Here is an 18,574-nt window from a genome sequence, read left to right as displayed (position 1 = left end):
AACCAACTGCAATTATGTCCTATCAATGGCCTATCCTTCCTTACATTCTCACTACATGCTTCATGTATCCTTACACCAATTGCTCCACCCCCCCCCCACCCCCCCACCGTCAAACTAGTTTAACCTCTCCCTAACAGCCCGAACAAACCTGCTCTCAAAGATATTGGTCCTCCTTGAGTTCAGGTGTAACTCATCCCTTTTTTACTGGTCATGCCTTCCCAATGATCCACAAATGGTGAAATGATTCCCACTTCACCAGTTCTTCAGCCACACGTTCAACTGCCAAGTCATCCCATTCTTGCCCTCACTGGCGCGTGGCACAGGCAGCAATCCAGAGATTACTACCCTTGTGATCCTGCTTTTCAGCTTCCTACCTAGCTCTCTAGCTCCACTTCGCAGGGCCTCACCCTAGCCATGTTGTTGGAACCATTATGTACAACTTCCAACTGCTTGTACTCCCCCTTAAGACTGAGGTGTACTTAATCAGAGGTATCCCTGACCCCTGGCATTTGGAAGGCAACATATCATCTGGAAGTCTCTTTCACATCCACACAACCTCCTGTCTGGTCCCTGAACTGCCCTATCACCATTTCTCTCCTACTAGCCCCCATTCACTCCTGAGCCACCAAACAAGATTCAGTGCCAAAAACTTGGTAATTGTCCCTCTCCTAATGCAGTCTGCAGTTGTTGCCAAATCCCTCCTCAGAACCGAAGACCGTGAGATTACATAATCATACCGTACTGTGCTCAGTTCTGGTCGCCTCACTACAGGAGGGATGTGGAAACCATTGAAAACGTGCAGAGCAGATTTACAAGGATGTTGCCTGGATTGGGGAGCATGCCTTATGAGAAAAGTTTGAGTGAACTCGGCCTTTTCTCCTTGCAGCAATGGAGGATGAGAGGTAACCTGATAGAGGTGTATAAGATGATGAGAGGATTTGATCATGTGAATAGACAGAGGCTTTTTCCCAGGGCTGAAATGGCTGGCATGAGAGGGCACAGTTTTAAGGTGCTTGGAAGCAGGTACAGAGGAGATGTCAGGGGTAAGTTTTTTTACGTAGAGAGTGATGAGTGTGTAGAATGGGCTGCAGGCAACTATGGTGGAGGCGGATACAATAGGGTCTTTTAAGACTCCTGGACAGGTACATGGAGCTCAGAAAAATAGAGGGCTATGGGTAACCCGAGGTAATTTCTAAGGTAAGGACATGTTCGGTACAGCTTTGTGGGCTGGAGGGTCTGTATTGTGCTGTAGGTTTTCTATGTTTCTATCTAAAACAAAGCAAAGTTTGCTAATTGTTTTCTGTTTTCCCCAGGTCCCGAAAGAGTCACCATTCAGATTAAACACAAAGTCCTTCGGTTTAATCATGCCTCGGGTAAGTGTTTCATGAGTTTGCGTGCCTTTGTCTGATATCAGCAGGGGCTTCCGCCAAGCCAACTCACCGGATGATTGATTCTTTGCACCTTACGGCACGGTGAGAAGGATGAGCATTACCACTACAGATTCTGGAAACCTGACATATATTTAAAAAAAAACATAAAATGCTGGTATGCTTAAAGATCGGGCATATTCTACGCAGAAGAAAGTTAATCTCACACACAAATATTAATAGCTTATCTTTCCACACAGCTGCAAAAGCTCTATCCTAACATGAACATGGTAATGAACCTCAAAGCTACTAAGCCACCAGTTCTGAGGGCTGCAAATAACAGCATCACCATTCAGGCATTTGGTGCCCTTGACGTATTAGTGATCCTCCCAAACTCATCGCTCGTAGCACTTTTTGTCCTGAACATTGTAAGTACTAAGATTTTTTTTCCCCTCTGTACAGCATCTCACGTTTTGATAAAATTGTTTGTCATTGGAATTTTTCTTTGTGGTTTTGGACTTTTGCAGGATGCAAGTGTCTCCGCGAAGGTCGGTATCTCAGGGATGAAACTGATTGGATCTGTAATGCTGAATCAGTAAGGAGAAGCAAACTTGCACTTGAAATACCGTTCGTGCCCTCAGACATTAGCGTAGGGAGCATTGTTTCGGTTTGTGCAGGACAAAATAATTACCACCATTTTTTTTAAACTAACTTGTATTTAAAAGGCTGTTCATGCCCTCAGTTCAGTAACGGAACATGGCGTCAGTTTATGCAGAGTGAAGTAATTACCACTCAATCTATTTTAGCAATGCCAGAAGTTCCTTGTTGTTAACGGATAAACATTGGTCAGATGCATCCTAGAAGAGCTAACTGCTCTTCATTTGCCAAGTGCCAAAAGACTTTAACATCCATCTGAAGTACCAGATTGAGCCTTGCTTGAAAAGTCATATTTAGATAAAGTTGGAATAGATAACATGATCTAATGTTTTGACTGGAACATACCTGTGTTCTTTATCACATCCTTTTCAATCAAACGATTCAGTGCATTTCAAAACTTCCAGTTTATTTGTTACATGCCTTCAGCAACTGGAAGAGTTTAAAGTCAGACTGCATCAGCATTGTTAAAACCAGAGTTGCTGACAACTTCCTCTGTGATATAATCATGTTCTGCTCTTCTGCTTTGCTTTTGTATAGTCTGGAATTGTCTCTTAATCGTTCTAGTGTGGGCCCTGTTCCGGTAAGAATCTCTTTTCACATCTTACATATTGTTTGTCTGACATGAATTTGATTCTTCAATATGAATTGAATTTTCATCGAAGTAATACCTTTAGACAGGCAACATGTTACTACAACTTACTCAGTGTAATGATTCGGCAGCTTGGTCAGCAGAATCCATGGTACCCCACAATGCAACATGTACTAAGAGGAAAGAGCAGTTCTGGGCCTAATCAGAATGTCTCATCACAATATTTGGGGCAGATACATCTCTTCCTTCACTGATAGCAAGAATAACATTGCACCTTTTTGTATATACATCCTTGATGTTGGGTAGGCTGGTGCCTGTCATATCTGGGCAGTTTTAATTACCTGTTGTAGAGTACTGCAGTTTCCACACCTCACAGTGACACAGCATGTTAGGATGCTCTCCACTGCCATCTGTAGAAGGTTGTTAGTGTAGATGTGCACAGTCCAGCTCTCTTCAGCCTCCTCTGAAAGTGGAGGCATTGGTGAGCTTTCTTTTCAGAGGCGGACGTGTTCTGGAACCATGAGAGATTATGTGAGGTGTGTACTCTGAGGAGTTTGAAACTGCTGTGCTGCAGATGTGCAGGTTTCCCTGTACTTTGTCTAGCTGACATTGAGGAAGAAATTATCTCCCTGGCACCAGACCTCAAGCTCTTCCACCTCCTCATGGTAGACCATTCCATCCACTGTCCTGACTCTGACTCTCAATTAGCTAAAACTGGCCTGTTGCCCAGTGAGCCATTCCTCCGCACTGAAGTAAATATAGTCAGTTGTAAGCTGGCTCAGGTCCACTGCCCAAATTCCCCTGTCCACTGACGTTCCAGCTCTGGAGCCCATGAGAAGTACAACAGTGAAGATCTGCTGGGATGTCTGAGTCTTCAGGTTGTCGGCTCCAGCTGTCCCTCAGCGATGCTGTAAAAAGCTCCCTTCTATCAACTTTACGTTATTCCGGCACACTTGAACTTCCTTCACTCCTTTACTCTTACTTTGTCTTGTTGAAGGTGGCTGGCCTGCAACTGTTAATCAAGATTGTAATAAGAGCAGTGGTGTTACCTAAAGTCAATGGTAAGTCCATGACAGATACCCTTTGGAATATCCAACATCGAAGAGTGGTATAGAAACTTTGAGGGAGATAGATAGAGTGAGCTCCTTCATTTGTATGGTTGGGAAATCAAAAACTAGAAGACATAGTTTTAAGGTTAGAGATGAAAGGTTTAATAAGAATCTGAGGCCAGAGCTGTTGGTTGATATACGGATTCAGTTGCCGGAGGAAGTGGTTGATGAGATACATTTAAGAAAGGTGTGGGCAGGTAGTTGATCTTTGAGGATAATCTGCCCAGTGGTGCAAAATGGCATTAGCTTGAACACACGTCTTGGGCATGAAAAGACCTGTCTCCATGCTGTATGACTGTGGGAGTCGAGTAGGCAGTGCTACAAATTTCCTCAGTGCATTTATATCATTAATTCTAATCCAGGAAAATAAGCTTTGCCTATTATTTCTGCAGGAAATCACGTTCTTATTCTGAGACTTTGATATGCCAATGGAAGATTTTACTAACTGACTGGCATGATTTTAGTTCAAGTGGGATCAGATGCAACAACAGTTCTGATTCTTGCTAAGTCCGTTGACATCAAAAGGGAGCAGTGACAGGAATAGCCACCATTGACCATGATCCTGTCAGTTTTCTGATTAACAGGTTAACTTAACATGACCTTCAAAGTAGCTCCTTTCTTCACCAAATAGAGTTTTTCAAAAAAAGTTAGAAAAAACTAGTCATAGAGTCATATGGCATGTAAAGAGAATTGTGGGTCTATTGGTGAGATGGAGGACTGTGGGTGGATTGGTGAGATGGAGGACTGTGGGTTTATTGGTGAGACGGAGGACTGTGGGTTTATTGGTGAGATGGAAGACTGTGGGTCTATTGGTGAGACGGAGGACTGTGGGTGGATTGGTGAGATGGAGGACTGTGGGTCTATTGGTGAGACGGAGGACTGTGGGTGGATTGGTGAGATGGAGGACTGTGGGTCTATTGGTGAGACGGAGGACTGTGGGTCTATTGGTGAGATGGAGGACTGTGGGTGGATTGGTGAGATGGAGGACTGTGGGTCTATTGGTGAGACGGAGGACTGTGGGTTTATTGGTGAGACGGAGGACTGTGGGTCTATTGGTGAGACGGAGGACTGTGGGTGGATTGGTGAGACGGAGGACTGTGGGTGGATTGGAGAGATGGAGGACTATGAGTCTATTGGTGAGACGGAGGACTGTGGGTCTATTGGTGAGATGGAGGACTGTGGGTCTATTGGTGAGATGGAGGACTGTGGGTTTATTGGTGAGATGGAGGACTGTGGGTTTATTGGTGAGATGGAGGACTGTGGGTCTATTGGTGAGATGGAGGACTGTGGGTGGATTGGTGAGACGGATGACTGTGGGTCTATTGGTGAGATGGAGGACTGTGGGTCTATTGGTGAGACGGAGGACTGTGGGTTTATTGGTGAGATGGAGGACTGTGGGTCTATTGGTGAGATGGAGGACTGTGGGTCTATTGGTGAGATGGAGGACTGTGGGTGGATTGGTGAGACGGAGGACTGTGGGTCTATTGGTGAGATGGAGGACTGTGGGTCTATTGGTGAGATGGAGGACTGTGGGTCTATTGGTGAGACGGAGGACTGTGGGTCTATTGGTGAGATGGAGGACTGTGGGTCTATTGGTGAGATGGAGGACTGTGGGTTTATTGGTGAGATGGAGGACTGTGGGTTTATTGGTGAGATGGAGGACTGTGGGTCTATTGGTGAGATGGAGGACTGTGGGTGGATTGGTGAGACGGAGGACTGTGGGTCTATTGGTGAGATGGTGGACTGTGGGTCTATTGGTGAGACGGAGGACTGTGGGTTTATTGGTGAGATGGAGGACTGTGGGTCTATTGGTGAGATGGAGGACTGTGGGTCTATTGGTGAGATGGAGGACTGTGGGTGGATTGGTGAGACGAAGGACTGTGGGTCTATTGGTGAGACGGAGGACTGTGGGTCTGTTGGTGAGATGGAGGACTGTGGGTCTATTGGTGAGACGGAGGACTGTGGGTCTATTGGTGAGATGGAGGACTGTGGGTCTATTGGTGAGACGGAGGACTGTGGGTCTATTGGTGAGACGGAGGACTGTGGGTTTATTGGTGAGACGGAGGACTGTGGGTCTATTGGTGAGATGGAGGACTGTGGGTGGATTGGTGAGACGGAGGACTGTGGGTCTATTGGTGAGACGGAGGACTGTGGGTCTATTGGTGAGACGGAGGACTGTGGGTCTATTGGTGAGACGGAGGACTGTGGGTGGATTGGTGAGACGGAGGACTGTGGGTCTATTGGTGAGACGGAGGACTGTGGGTCTATTGGTGAGACGGAGGACTGTGGGTCTATTGGTGAGACGGAGGACTGTGGGTCTATTGGTGAGACGGAGGACTGTGGGTGGATTGGTGAGACGGAGGACTGTGGGTGGATTGGTGAGATGGAGGACTGTGGGTCTATTGGTGAGACGGAGGACTGTGGGTCTATTGGTGAGACGGAGGACTGTGGGTCTATTGGTGAGACGGAGGACTGTGGGTCTATTGGTGAGACGGAGGACTGTGGGTCTATTGGTGAGATGGAGGACTGTGGGTGGATTGGTGAGACGGAGGACTGTGGGTCTATTGGTGAGACGGAGGACTGTGGGTGGATTGGTGAGACTATGGGTGGATTGGTGAGACGGAGGACTGTGGGTCTATTGGTGAGACGGAGGACTGTGGGTGGAGTGGAAATAATTAAAATGGAATAATAATGTTGGAAACTTAGAAAGCAGAGTATTTATTAAAGGCTGAGAGACTGAAAGATATTGGGGTTCAGAGAAACCTTGGGTGCTCATACACCAACTGCTGGAGGCTGATGTGCAGCTGCAGGGTCAATTAAGTAGTAAAGTGATATGCTGGTCTTTAAGGTGGATATGAGACAAGAGTGTAGAATTCTCATGGTAATTCTGTATGGTGCTGGTGAGAGAGCTCGCCTGGGATAGTTGCGTAGAGTCCTGATCTCTCTGCATAAGGAGCGCTATACATGCCAAAGAGGCTGTGTAACAAAGGTTTACCGGATTAATTCCTGGGGGATTGGGATTGTCCTATGAGGAGAGATTGAGCAGGGTGGGTCTGTACTGTCTAGAATTTGAAAGAACATGAGATGATAATGAAATGTCTGAAGTTCTCACAGGGTAGGGAAGTAGGGATGATCCAGATCCGGGTGGGGGAGGGGGTGGGGAGGTGAATGTTCACAGTCTCGAAATAACAACAATGATAAGGAACTTCTTCCCCTTGAGGGGCTTCTCTACACGAGTGTTGTGGAGACTCACTCACTATATATATTCATTAAGGATACTTGGGGATGGGCTTTGCATAGGAGAGTGGTGCTGACATAAAACATCAGCCCTCTTCTACAGTGGCTGTATCAGGATGAGTGTCTGAATAGCCTACTCTTTTGTTTGGCAAATGACACTAAGAACTCTCCTACTTCTCCTTGCAGATAAACTAGTCGGTGGAGTTCCACTTCCAACTGTGAAACACATTGACTTTTTAAACCCAGTGCTAAAGGTGAACCAGGTGAGTAATTGCATGATGTGAAATCCACTTAATGGTATGAATGACATTTAAATGAAGTTACGTCAGAAGAAAAGTCACGAGGGAACAATTTCCCTTGAGGACTCGGATAAGGGGAATCTATTCCTCCTCCTTGTCCTTTCTGTGAAAACGAACATCACCATGCCGAGGTTCAACATCATGTTCAGACAGATGGTAAAGTGACTGTGAGCAGTTCACAATGTCTTTAAAATAACCTCACAATTAAATGTTTTGTGCTGCTGACTTTTCTCTAGAGTTAGAGGAAGCCCTACATTGCTGGGAAAGTGAGCTTTAATTGTGGTTTCAAGTTAAACCCAGTGTAAGAATTGGCAGAGCATACAAGAGTAGCAACAAGGTGCAACCTGTTCAATGAATTTGATTAGAATATTGATAAATACTGTATATCAAATAACATCTTACTTTTAATACTGAAGCACAGCATACAGGAATAAATTGTCATTGCAAAATCAAACATTTACCCTGTTCCTGTTGGACTCTAGTTGGAGTATTGTGATAGTTCCTGATACTTGATTTTCTGGGAGATGCTTAGTTCTGCCTCAATGGTTCCGGGGCTGAGGTGCTGCAGTGAGGAGGCTGGTGAAACTGGCATTGTTAGAGCGGAGAAGGCAAATGGGCGATTGGCTGGAAGTCTTCAAATGTAAGAGTAAAGAAGACATGCTGTAGCTGTGTAAAAGTTTACTCAATACTCAGTTGGAGCATTGAGTTCAGTTCTGTTTGCCCCATTATATAAAGGATGTGGAAACGGTAGAAAGGATGCAGATGAGTTCACCAGGATGTTGTCTGCATTAGAAGGTGTTAACTATAAGAAAGTTTAGATGAGCATTGATTGTTTTCCCCAGAGTTTGAGACTGAGAGGAGAACTGATAGAAGTTTTCAAAATTATGAGAGACATATATAGATTAGACAGGCAGAGTCTTTTCCCCCGGGTAGAAATGTCAAATAGCAGAGGAGATGGTTTTAAGTTTAGATGGGGAAAGTTTAAAGGCCTCATGAAAGGCACTTCTTTATGCAGAAGAGACAGGTGCCTTTTCAGGGTAGTAGTGGAAGCTGATAATTGGTGGAGTTTACTAGCATTTTAGATGGACACATGAATTTGAAGGGAATGGAGAAACGTGGGTGACATGCAGGAAGAGGACATTAAGTAGAAATTAGCATCAGGAATGACACAACCCAATAGGCTGAATGACCTGTTGAATGTTCTATGCTTCTTGAGTTAAGTTTTGTGGGAGAAATTGCTTCCAACAGAAGGATGAGCAGGAGCCAGAGCAAAGGGTAATTAACAAAGATTTAGGGAGACTATGTGGTGACTTATGATCTGCATTGCATTCCTGGAAAGGTGGTAGAAATTGATCCTGCAGTGAATTCCAAAAGAGAACAGGATGTAGCTGTGTAAAGGAGAGATCTAACAACTATAGGGAAAGAGCAAATGAAGTAATTCAATTGTAAACTCTTTCATGGGATGTTCCAACTGCCATGGGATGAATGGCCTTGTGGTTACATATGGTGAGATATAAATAATTGTGGCATGTCACTGATGCACCATCAATAACTCACTCTGAGACGTAAAGGCGAGATATCGGCTTTTATTGACTGGAAGAAGGAACCAGCAGTGAGTGACCACCATACTACATCCTGGAGACTGAGAGGCCGGGCTCAGGCTTCAATCGCCTTTATACAGGGGTCTGTGGGAGGAGCCACAGGAGCAGTCAGCAGGGGGGGCGTGTCCAGACAGGTATATGTAGTTCACCACAGTCACAAAACTGATTGTAGATTGAAACTGTGCTGCTGTGCTTCAAAGCATGAGCTGGTGAAGATCAGGTTTGTGATAATGTAATCTTGATACTGTTTCAGAACATTCTGGTGATTGCAACCGATATCCGTTACCGCCCGGGAACCAGCAGCCGCTCCCAGCCAAAGCTTTGTGAGGGAAAAGAAAACCAGACATCTGATTATTTTGATTAACTGGCCACTTACTAAGCAGAGATTTTACATAAGGCCACCACATTTTCTCTGTCAGATTTCTAGCTTGATGGTTTTCAGTCACAAACAAAAGCTGTGGTTAAGCTCCATCTTCAGGTTCTTTCTCTTTGTATGAACTTTTGTGTAAGACTTTCATGAAGCATTAGGAAATGACTGCTGAAGTCTTCCTGTGTGTATGGTTGAAAGAACATAAAACAAAAATAACTAACTCTAGGAGAACCAAACCTTTGCTCGTAACAAGCGTTAGCAACTGTCAAGTTTTCACTGCTTTTGACCTCATTTTATTGAGAAGGGGTTTAAAATAAACTTTTGGTTAATTTTCTTTAACATTTGCATGAGCACCTGAGAGAAGTGCAAGTTCTTCAGTATATCTGTGATTGGATATTTGATATACCGAGCTGTTTATTAAACAAAGGCTACAAACTTCCTGTTGACGGTGCATTTACTTTCTTGCTGAGCTGTATACAAATAAAGATATGAAAGAAAAAGCAGACTCAGTTGTTTTTTTTTAAAAATGAACAAAGCAACATATTTTCTGTTGCAATTTCTTTTACACAGTATTTACTTCTCCTCAAATTCTGCCTGACAAGCATTAGTTGTGAGTTTATGGATTTGCCACCTTCCCTGCATCAGTTCTTTGTGAGGTCAAAGTCAAAGATAAATTTATTGTCTTATGCACAAGCAATGCAAAACATACTTGCAGCAGCATCACAAACACAATTATAACAAAAAAAAGGTTCATTTTACTTCAATATGATCAAAGTGGTCAGAAATGGTTGAAGGGAAGTAACAGTTATTGAACCTGATGGTGTGGGACTTCAGACTTCTTTAACTCATATCAGCATTAACATTCAAATATCTCAGCCGGGGTGACTCTCCCTATTCAAGATATATCTGTGGCAGAACCATTTCTGAGAACCTCTGGAAGTGAGTGTTCTTCACCCATTGACTGATAACTCTTGTGTGCATTTCTGTCAGGAGCAATGTCCATTAATCACTGTGGCATCCAGCATTCTCCTGTAATGGTGCTCACTGTTGCTGGAGTGATTTTATTGCTGTTTGACTGTCTAACTGCTGACATTTCAAACACACTGATGGAAAGCTTCAGGAAACTGGTCCAGAATGGTATTCCTGTTTGCTTTGCTAAACATGGAGTACCATTTGTACATTGCTCTATGTGCCCACCGTTGGCCCCGGTCCATCGTGGATGTTGTGTCCACGTGATATGCAAGCCAGGGCAAGAGGATGCGGAGAGCAAGCTTGTTGCCCATGTAGCAAGCGCCCCTTCTCCACGCAGCTGATGAATCCAAAGGGACAGCAGAGGCCGATACAGTTTGGCACCAGCGGCATCACAGGAGTTGCCAGTCAGTGTTGAGCTCAATATAGGACTGCCTTAGGGGCTCCAGCTCTGGGTTTTTCCTCGGGGCTTAACCCCAAGGCTTTCCCCATGAGTGGATATAGCTGCAAGGCTGGAGAGTTTTGAGATCAGAACTGCCAACCAGGCTGATGAGCTCCACCTGCCCAAAGTGAATGGTTTTAAGGCACCAGTAACCCACCTTTGCCCCTTCCCTGTCAATAGAAACGGATCTGCTGGGCTTAGTAGCTAAGCCACATGTGAAGGCCAAGAGCTGGACCTGGTTGTCCGAGGCTATTTGAGATGCACTCTGGGAGTATTTAATAGGTAGTGACTCCTGACCATAACAACTTTAAGGATTCACGTTGCTCTGCACAACAATGTGATTGGTGCACTGTCGACATGTTCATCATGAGGACAGGTCATCTTACCCTTCTGAACATATCTGGGCTTGGGAAATAACTTACAACATTTTCAACAGAACCCTCGTCTAGAAAATAATTCAAAACACGACACAGCAAGTGTACACTATATTGAAACACTTTATTGTGTTTTAATGTCTTAAATTTTCATGCACTGTATTAAATTTGAGATGAAAACAGAAAATATTGAAAATACTCAGTTGATCAGGCAGTGTCTGTGGAGAAAGAAACCATTGAAGATTTAGGCCCAATGCAGAACTGATTCTTCTAAATCTTGGACCTGAAAAAGTAACAGCTTGTTTCTCTAAGGATGCTGCCTGGCCCTCTGGTTATGTCCAGCGCTCCAGCATCTGAAGATATTTTTGATTTATTTGCTTCTATTTGAGGTGAAGTTTTTGTGCTACAAGCTTGCATAACTACTACTGGAAAGCTTGCAATAAAATGTTGCTTTCCTGGTTTTGCCAATATCAGAATCAGGTTTAATATCACCGGCATATGTCGTGAAATTCGTTAATTTTACAATGATAAATAAATATAGAGAAAAATGCTGAACTACAGTAAGCATGACCATGATTGTTCTCAGCACATTTTCCTACGAAAGTAGTTTGCCATTGCCTTCTTCTGGGCTGTCTCTTTACAAGACAGGTGACCCCAACCATTATCAATACTTTTCGGAGACAGCCTGCCTGGCAGGAGTGGTCCCATAACCAGGAATCGTAATATGCACTGGCTGTTCACATGACCATACACCATCTGCTCCCGTGTCCTCACAAGTCCCTGAAGGGGTGGGGGGAGGTGCTAAAGGGGACCTGCAGGCTAGGCAGGGAAGGAGCGCCTCGTACCTCCTTTAGTATCTCCACCCCACCACCCAAACATTACAGCACCACAATAGGCCCTTTGGACCATAATGAAGGGCACCCATGTGAGGAGGATTCGGGAAGGAGGAACGGTTGTGCATCGTAACTGTCTGCGGTTTGTAGCTTTGGAAGTCCAACAGCTGGGTGCACAGTTGTATATTTAGACCAAGGAGTAGGAGTTTCTTCTTCAAGGTCTGTGAATCAATAGTGCTGAGTGTCCATCTGACATCCAGAATCAGCATTCTGACATGAGTGCCATTGTTTCCTGGGTGTGCCAGGGCCAGGCACATGAGAAATGCTTTGGCAGCTGTCCTGGGTAGTACTGTTGGTAAGGGTATCATTGAGTGCCCAATGTGGCAGGAATGGAGAATGTGATATGTGCCATTATCAGCCATTCAAAGTACTTTATGATGACTGGCGATCAATGCCACCAGTTTAGTTCTCGTAGAAGCTTTGAGAAATATTTCTCTCGTACTATGGATTGGCTTAAGGTGAGTAGTGTCGTACAAAAGCAGACATCTCACCTCTCCTGGAAGTTCCGGGAGTCTCCGGCATATTGTTAGCAGCTCCCTGACGCCGGCAAATCATAAACAATATCCCGGAAACAGATTTTTTTGAGGGGGAGAGGGAGCATCCTAATTGGTCTCTCTTTATGCTAAGTAGCTGCTAAGGAGCTACTCTATTGACATCCTACGTGATGAGGCCAAACTCCCTGTAGACTTGCTTAAAGTTGTAATAGAAGAAAAACTGATGATAATATAAGTACATATTTTATTGTCACATTTTCTGCATATACCCAACTTGGTTTACGGATTAGACAAAACCACGAAGCAAAGTATTATATACACCCTTGGAGGTCGACCGGGGGGGATATGGGGTTGCGGGGGAGCGGGAGTGCTACCTCCCTGAAATGAGTTTTTGCAGGGTGGGATGTCTGCAAAAGATAGATGATGCTGTTAATTAAAACATAAAACATCTTGCGTAATGTGCTTCAAAATGTTTTGGATTGCCTTTAGAAGCTGAGGCGCCCACCTTGAAAAATGTTATCGTGAAAGGTTTGGAATCCAGATTAAAGGGAAGTTCTCCTTTCCTTGCATGGCAGGGAAGGTGGAGAGGAGTTAAAGAAAATTGTAAATAGTTTACAGCAGTGCCAAAGGGAATTACAAATTCGGAGAGTTAACCTTGTCAAGAGAGCTAAGAATAAAAGTACTAGTAGTTGGGAGATCGGATATCGAAGCAAGCTCATGAGGAGCTCTGGCAGCCGTTAAGTGTTGAGTGGTTGGACGATTAGGTGAAGACTGGGTTAAATTCGGAGAGAAGTTTACTGCACACTGAACTTCAGCCACCGGTTTCTCGCAGCCCCTAACAATTTTCTCCATCCTGGCTGTGAATATGTTTTGCTCATGGCCGGTCAACTTGTTGGGTTTGTTCTGGAGAGGCCATGCATTCAGGGTATGGGCCAATATAACCAATAGCCTCGAATCATAATCTATGATTCTGTCTTCTATTTTGATAACAATGCCAGGACTGTGAGGGGAGCTGGAGACTGCACTGCCAGTAGAAATGAATCTTGGCTATGGAGCTTTTGAGGGATGCTATCAGCCTTTCTGTGATGGGTACTTAAAGCCCTAGTGCTGAAGTTGAGAGTCAGAGTGAGGTCTGTTACTGCATCCACTGTGGGCTGGAGCTAGGCTTGGGGAACAGTACATGCAATGTCAATACCACTAGTGACCCTCCTGTTAATGGGGCCTATTGGCTCTGTGGCTTCAAGGCCTAACATTTGCTGCCAGTGGTTCCCTTTCAAAATGAGATTTTTAGCCTGAACCAAAGCCATGGTGGGGTGTTGTTAATTGGCCTCTGTGATACCTTAGATGTACCACCTGCCATTGCTCTCCTTGCATCCAGCTGTGCAACACCGCCAGTGAAGGACTATTATGGAGACAGGGTGTTTGTGGTGAACTACATATACCTGTCTGGACATGCCCCCCCCCCCACCCCACTGACTGCTCCTGTGGCTCCTCCCACAGACCCCGGTATAAAGGCGATTGGAGGCACAGCCCCTTCCTCAGTCTCCAGGATGTTGTGTGGTGGTCACTTGCTGCTTGTGCTTTCTTCCAGCCAATAAAAGCCTACCTTAACCCATGTCTCAGAGTTATTGATGGTGCATCAGTGTTTCTAGATAATAGCGTCAGCCAGGCTAGCTTGAGAGAGTATCAAAATAGCACTGGTAATGAAGGAACTGGCTAATAAAGCAATCTTAGCGTTACATGACAGAAGCCAGGCCATTAAAGATGTTGCAGCTGAAATGGTGGCTATCTGTACTGTCGCCCTTCAGAATTGGTTAGATCTTTGGTGGCTGAGAAGAATGGTTAGGGGTATGCCACATCCGTCCCTGATATATTCAAGAACATTACTGATTTCACTGTACTGCAGGCTGACAAGATCAGAAGGACTGGCAGAAATTATACAGGAATCCATCATCACCTTGGGGACAGTTTCACATGCTTCCCTCACCACTGAGGGAGGAGGTTTGGACATCTCCATTGTAGAGTGGGTAACAGTGGAGGGAGGCATATTTCTGCTATTTGTGATATTTGTTATCATCTCTTGCCTGAAATCACTCTGTTGAGTGATGGCCTGAAGAATGGCCACCTCCAGTTTGGTCCAACAGCCACTGAGGAGTTCCAAAGGCTCTGGACTATTGAGCCGTAGCCAAGGCCTGTGTTGTTCGTTATAAGACATAGTGGGGTGGTGTGGTAGCTCCAGCAAGGAAAGGGTTAAGATGATGTGCGGCTAGAGACTGTGTGCAACTTAGTGTACAGTCTTGAGAACCTAAGTTCAAAGTAAAGATTGTAGAACCAGTTTCGGGTTGTGGTCAGTAAAGCTATTTACAGCCTGATGGTTTGTTCCGGGACCTGGTGGTGGGGGACCTAAAGCTTCTGTACTTCCTGCACGATGATGGTAGTGAGAAGAGAGCATGGTCTGGATGATGGGGCCCTTGATGATTTTCACTGAGTCCTTCAGGCTCTTCAAGAGTTTGCTTGGGTATTTAGAGAGCATTTCTTAAAGGGAAATTACAGGCTGCATATTGCAGTAATAACAGTTCCATGGCCACTTTATTAGGTAGCTCCTGTACCACTGAATGTATATTCATGGTCCAATGTTCTCTGACACCACTGTTGTAACGCGTGGTTATGTGAGTTACTGCTGCCTTCCTGTCAGATTGAACCAGTCTGGCCATTCCCCTCTCACCTCTCTCATTAACAAGGTGTTTTTGCCCACGGAACTGCCACTTATTGGGTGTGTTTTTCACACCATTTTCTGTAAACTCTAGACTGTTGTGCATGAAAATGCCAGGAGACCAGCAGTTTCTAAGATACTCAAATCACCCTGTCATTCCATGGTCAAGGTCACTTAGATTACATTTCCTCCCCATTATAATGTTTGGTCTGAACAATAACTGAACCTCTTGACCATGTCTGCATGCTTTAGTGCATTGAGTTGCTGCCACGTGATTGGCTGATTAGATATTTGCATGAACAAGCAGGTGTACCTAATGTGTGGATTTTGTGAGCTGCCTGCAAAACATTGCTGTATGTTGCCCCTGTTATGATTGGCATTTAAATATAAAAATAATGGGATTAGAAGTGCCCTAAGTTTCCACTGGATCAATATCTATACAAAAATTCACAATCTTGGGCTATACCTTCAGAGCAGTTTGGTGACAGCGGCTGACCTGTTCTTGTACACGTGTAAATAAAGTGTGATTGACAAACCAGTGCAAGTTGTCAGAATCCAGTTAGTCGGCACTGACAGCGGAGCATTGGAAACCTCATTAATATTGCAGTCACATCACTAAAGCCATGGGCCTGTTCTTTAAAGGATGTTGGAACAGAATTTACATTTTTGGCAAATGTTACTGGACTAACTGTGTAACTTGTTAGATGTTAGTATCAAAACAAAGACTGTAAACAGTACAGGAAGGTTGATCTGCTGGTCCTGCTCCACACACATTGTAATTCCATGTACAGACCCAGACTCTAACTTCATCCTTATATTTCAGCACACCAATTCCATCCGGCTTGCGCTGTCTTTTGTTTCAGTCACACCACCTTCCTTGCCCTCAACCCTGCCACCCTTTGCCCTGCTGCTGTGATCCCCATCCTCCTGCAGTTTAAACCCACCTGAGCAAACCTCCCACAGAGGATGCTGGTTTCCTTCCACTTCAGGTGCAGTCCACCTAGTCTGTAATGGTCCCACTGTCCTAGTAGAGAGCTCAAAGATCCATAGATCTGAAGCCCTCCCTCCTGTACCAGCTCCTTGGCCATATAATTGAACCGTATAATTAACCTATTCCTCATCTCACTAGCATTTCACAGATAGTAATCTTGAGATGACAACCCTGGAAGTTCTGTTTTTTTAACTTTCTGCCTAATTCCCAATGAGCACTTTGCAGGGTCTCATCCCTACAGCTGCCTATGCCGTTGTCACAGTGTGGACCACAGTCCCCAGTCCCGGGGTGCTCACCCTCCCCTCTCGGAATGTCCTGTAAGAACATCCAGAAAGGATGTTGCTGGGATTGGAGGATGCCTTTTATAGAGAGGAACTGGATAGGCTTTGAGTATTTCCCATGGAGGCCCAAGGGAGTAACCTTATGGAGGTTTATACAAATCATTAGGAACATAGATAAGATGATGGTCCCAGTCTTTCTCCACAGGGGGCTGTGAGTGTATGGAATGAGCTGTCAGGGGAAGTGGCAGAGGCAGGTACAATACAATGTTCAAAAGATATTTAGATGAGTACACCAATGGGAAGAATTAGAGGGATATGGGCCAAATGAAGGCAAATGAGACCTAGTCAGCAAGGACGAACTGGTAATTAGCTTACTATTGTGACATCTACTGAGATAGAGGGGAAGGCATTGTTATATATACCATCCAGACAGACCATTCCAAGCATAAGAACACTGAGGTGGTACAAAGGGAATGCAGATTATAGTGGTACAATTACAGAGAAAGTGCAATGCAAGTCGACATAGAAGATGCAGGGGCCATGATGAGATAGATAGAGAGATCAAGAGCTCAACAAGAAGTCCATTCAAGAGGCCTATAGCAACACCCTAGCTGTTCTTGAGGCTGGTATGGTGTAGGCCCTTTAGCCCACTTTGTTGTGCCACATTTTAACCTACCCTAAAATCAATCTACTGTACATAACACTCCATTTTTCTATCATTCATGGCCTATCTGAGACTTTCTGAAGTGCTCTGAATGTATTGGCTTCTACCACCATGCTTGGCAGGACACTCCATGAAATCACCACTCCCTGTGTAAAATACCTACACCTGATATCCCTCCCTTCACTTCCCTCCAATCACCAAACAATTATGCCCCCTTGTATTAGCTAGTTCTGCCCTGGGAAGAAACATCTGGCCATCCACTCAATCTATTCCTCTTATCATCTGGTGCACAGCTCATCCTCCTTCATTCCAAAGAGAAAAGCCCTTGCTTGCTCACCTTACAGTCACAACTCATGCTCTCTAATCCAGGCAGCATGCTGGCAAATCTTCTCTACAACCTCTCTAAAACTTCTACATCCTTCCTATAATGAGGTGACCAGAACTGAGCACTATAGTTCAAGCGTGATCTAACCAGGATTTTATAGAGTGCCAACGTTACCTTGCAGCTATTGAATTCCACCCCCTGACTAATGAAGACCAACACACCATAGGCCTGTTTAACAATCCTATCAATTTGGGCAGTAACTTTAGGGGATTTTTAGACGACAGCCGCAAGATCGCTCTGTTCCTCCACACTGCTAAGAATCATGCCATTAACTTTAATTCTGCCTTCAAATTTGACTTTCCAAAATGAATCACTTCATACTTCTCTGGGTTGAAATCCACCTACACTTCTCAGATGAGCTCTGCGTTCTACGGCAAACTTCTACACTATCCACAACAACACCATCATTGGCAGACTTACTAAGTCACCCTTCCATTTCCTCATCAAAATCATTCATAAAAGTTGCAAAGAGCAGGGACCCAGAACAGATAGCTGTGGAACACCACTGGTCACCAACCTCCAAGCAGAATATGTTCCATCTATAACCGCCCTCTACCAATGAGCACAAGCCAATTCTGAATCCACACAGCCGAGTTTGCTTGGATCTCATGCCTCCTGTCTTTCTGAATGAGTCCACAATGGGGAAAATCTATATACTCTACTTGACATCATCAAGCCATGATGACTATCCCTCGTCAGGCTATGCTTCTTCAAATGCTTGTAAATCTTGTCTCTGAGAAACTTCTCCAATAATTTGCCCACCACTGAAGTAAGACTTACTGGTCTACAATTTCCCAGCTTCACAGATGCTTGTTATTTCCTAATAGAACTTGCAATTCTCCATTCCGTTTCTTTTGCAAGTATTGGTTCTGAGGTTGAGAGGTTAAAATTTCCCCGGAGGAGAGGAGGTCACTTGCAGCAATGAAGTTAAGCAACACAAAAAGGAATTGCGTGCCCATGTGCAGGGACTGAAATTATTGCTCTTATTTTCTGTAGAGTAACAACCGAAACTTCCACATTTCCACTCCAATCCCAGTTGCAGGCTTCCTACTGTTATTTCAATACAGATTTTGTGTCTTACACAATGTTGAACAGACGTTGAACACAACGTTGAACGTTAAAGCTGGTTGTGAATTGGG

General features: G+C 44.6%; 1 protein-coding gene across 1 annotated transcript in view; it reads left to right on the top strand.

Moving 5' to 3' along the window:
* Window positions 1-9,719, top strand: part of LOC132399692 (bactericidal permeability-increasing protein-like) — a 36,791-nt gene extending 27,072 nt beyond the window's left edge. The window contains exons 10-16 of the mRNA XM_059980351.1: window positions 1,314-1,373; window positions 1,628-1,795; window positions 1,895-1,962; window positions 2,562-2,604; window positions 3,611-3,674; window positions 7,146-7,222; window positions 9,113-9,719. Coding sequence (XP_059836334.1) covers window positions 1,314-1,373; window positions 1,628-1,795; window positions 1,895-1,962; window positions 2,562-2,604; window positions 3,611-3,674; window positions 7,146-7,222; window positions 9,113-9,223 — 591 coding nt within the window. The 3' untranslated portion in view covers window positions 9,224-9,719. The remainder of the gene's footprint in view (window positions 1-1,313; window positions 1,374-1,627; window positions 1,796-1,894; window positions 1,963-2,561; window positions 2,605-3,610; window positions 3,675-7,145; window positions 7,223-9,112) is intronic.
* The last annotated feature ends 8,855 nt before the right edge of the window (window positions 9,720-18,574 follow it).

Source organism: Hypanus sabinus, chromosome 9 (genome assembly GCF_030144855.1).
Source record: "Hypanus sabinus isolate sHypSab1 chromosome 9, sHypSab1.hap1, whole genome shotgun sequence".
Lineage (NCBI taxonomy): Eukaryota > Metazoa > Chordata > Chondrichthyes > Myliobatiformes > Dasyatidae > Hypanus > Hypanus sabinus.
Note: the sequence above shows the minus strand (reverse complement) of the source record. Positions and strands in the feature narration are given on the sequence as shown.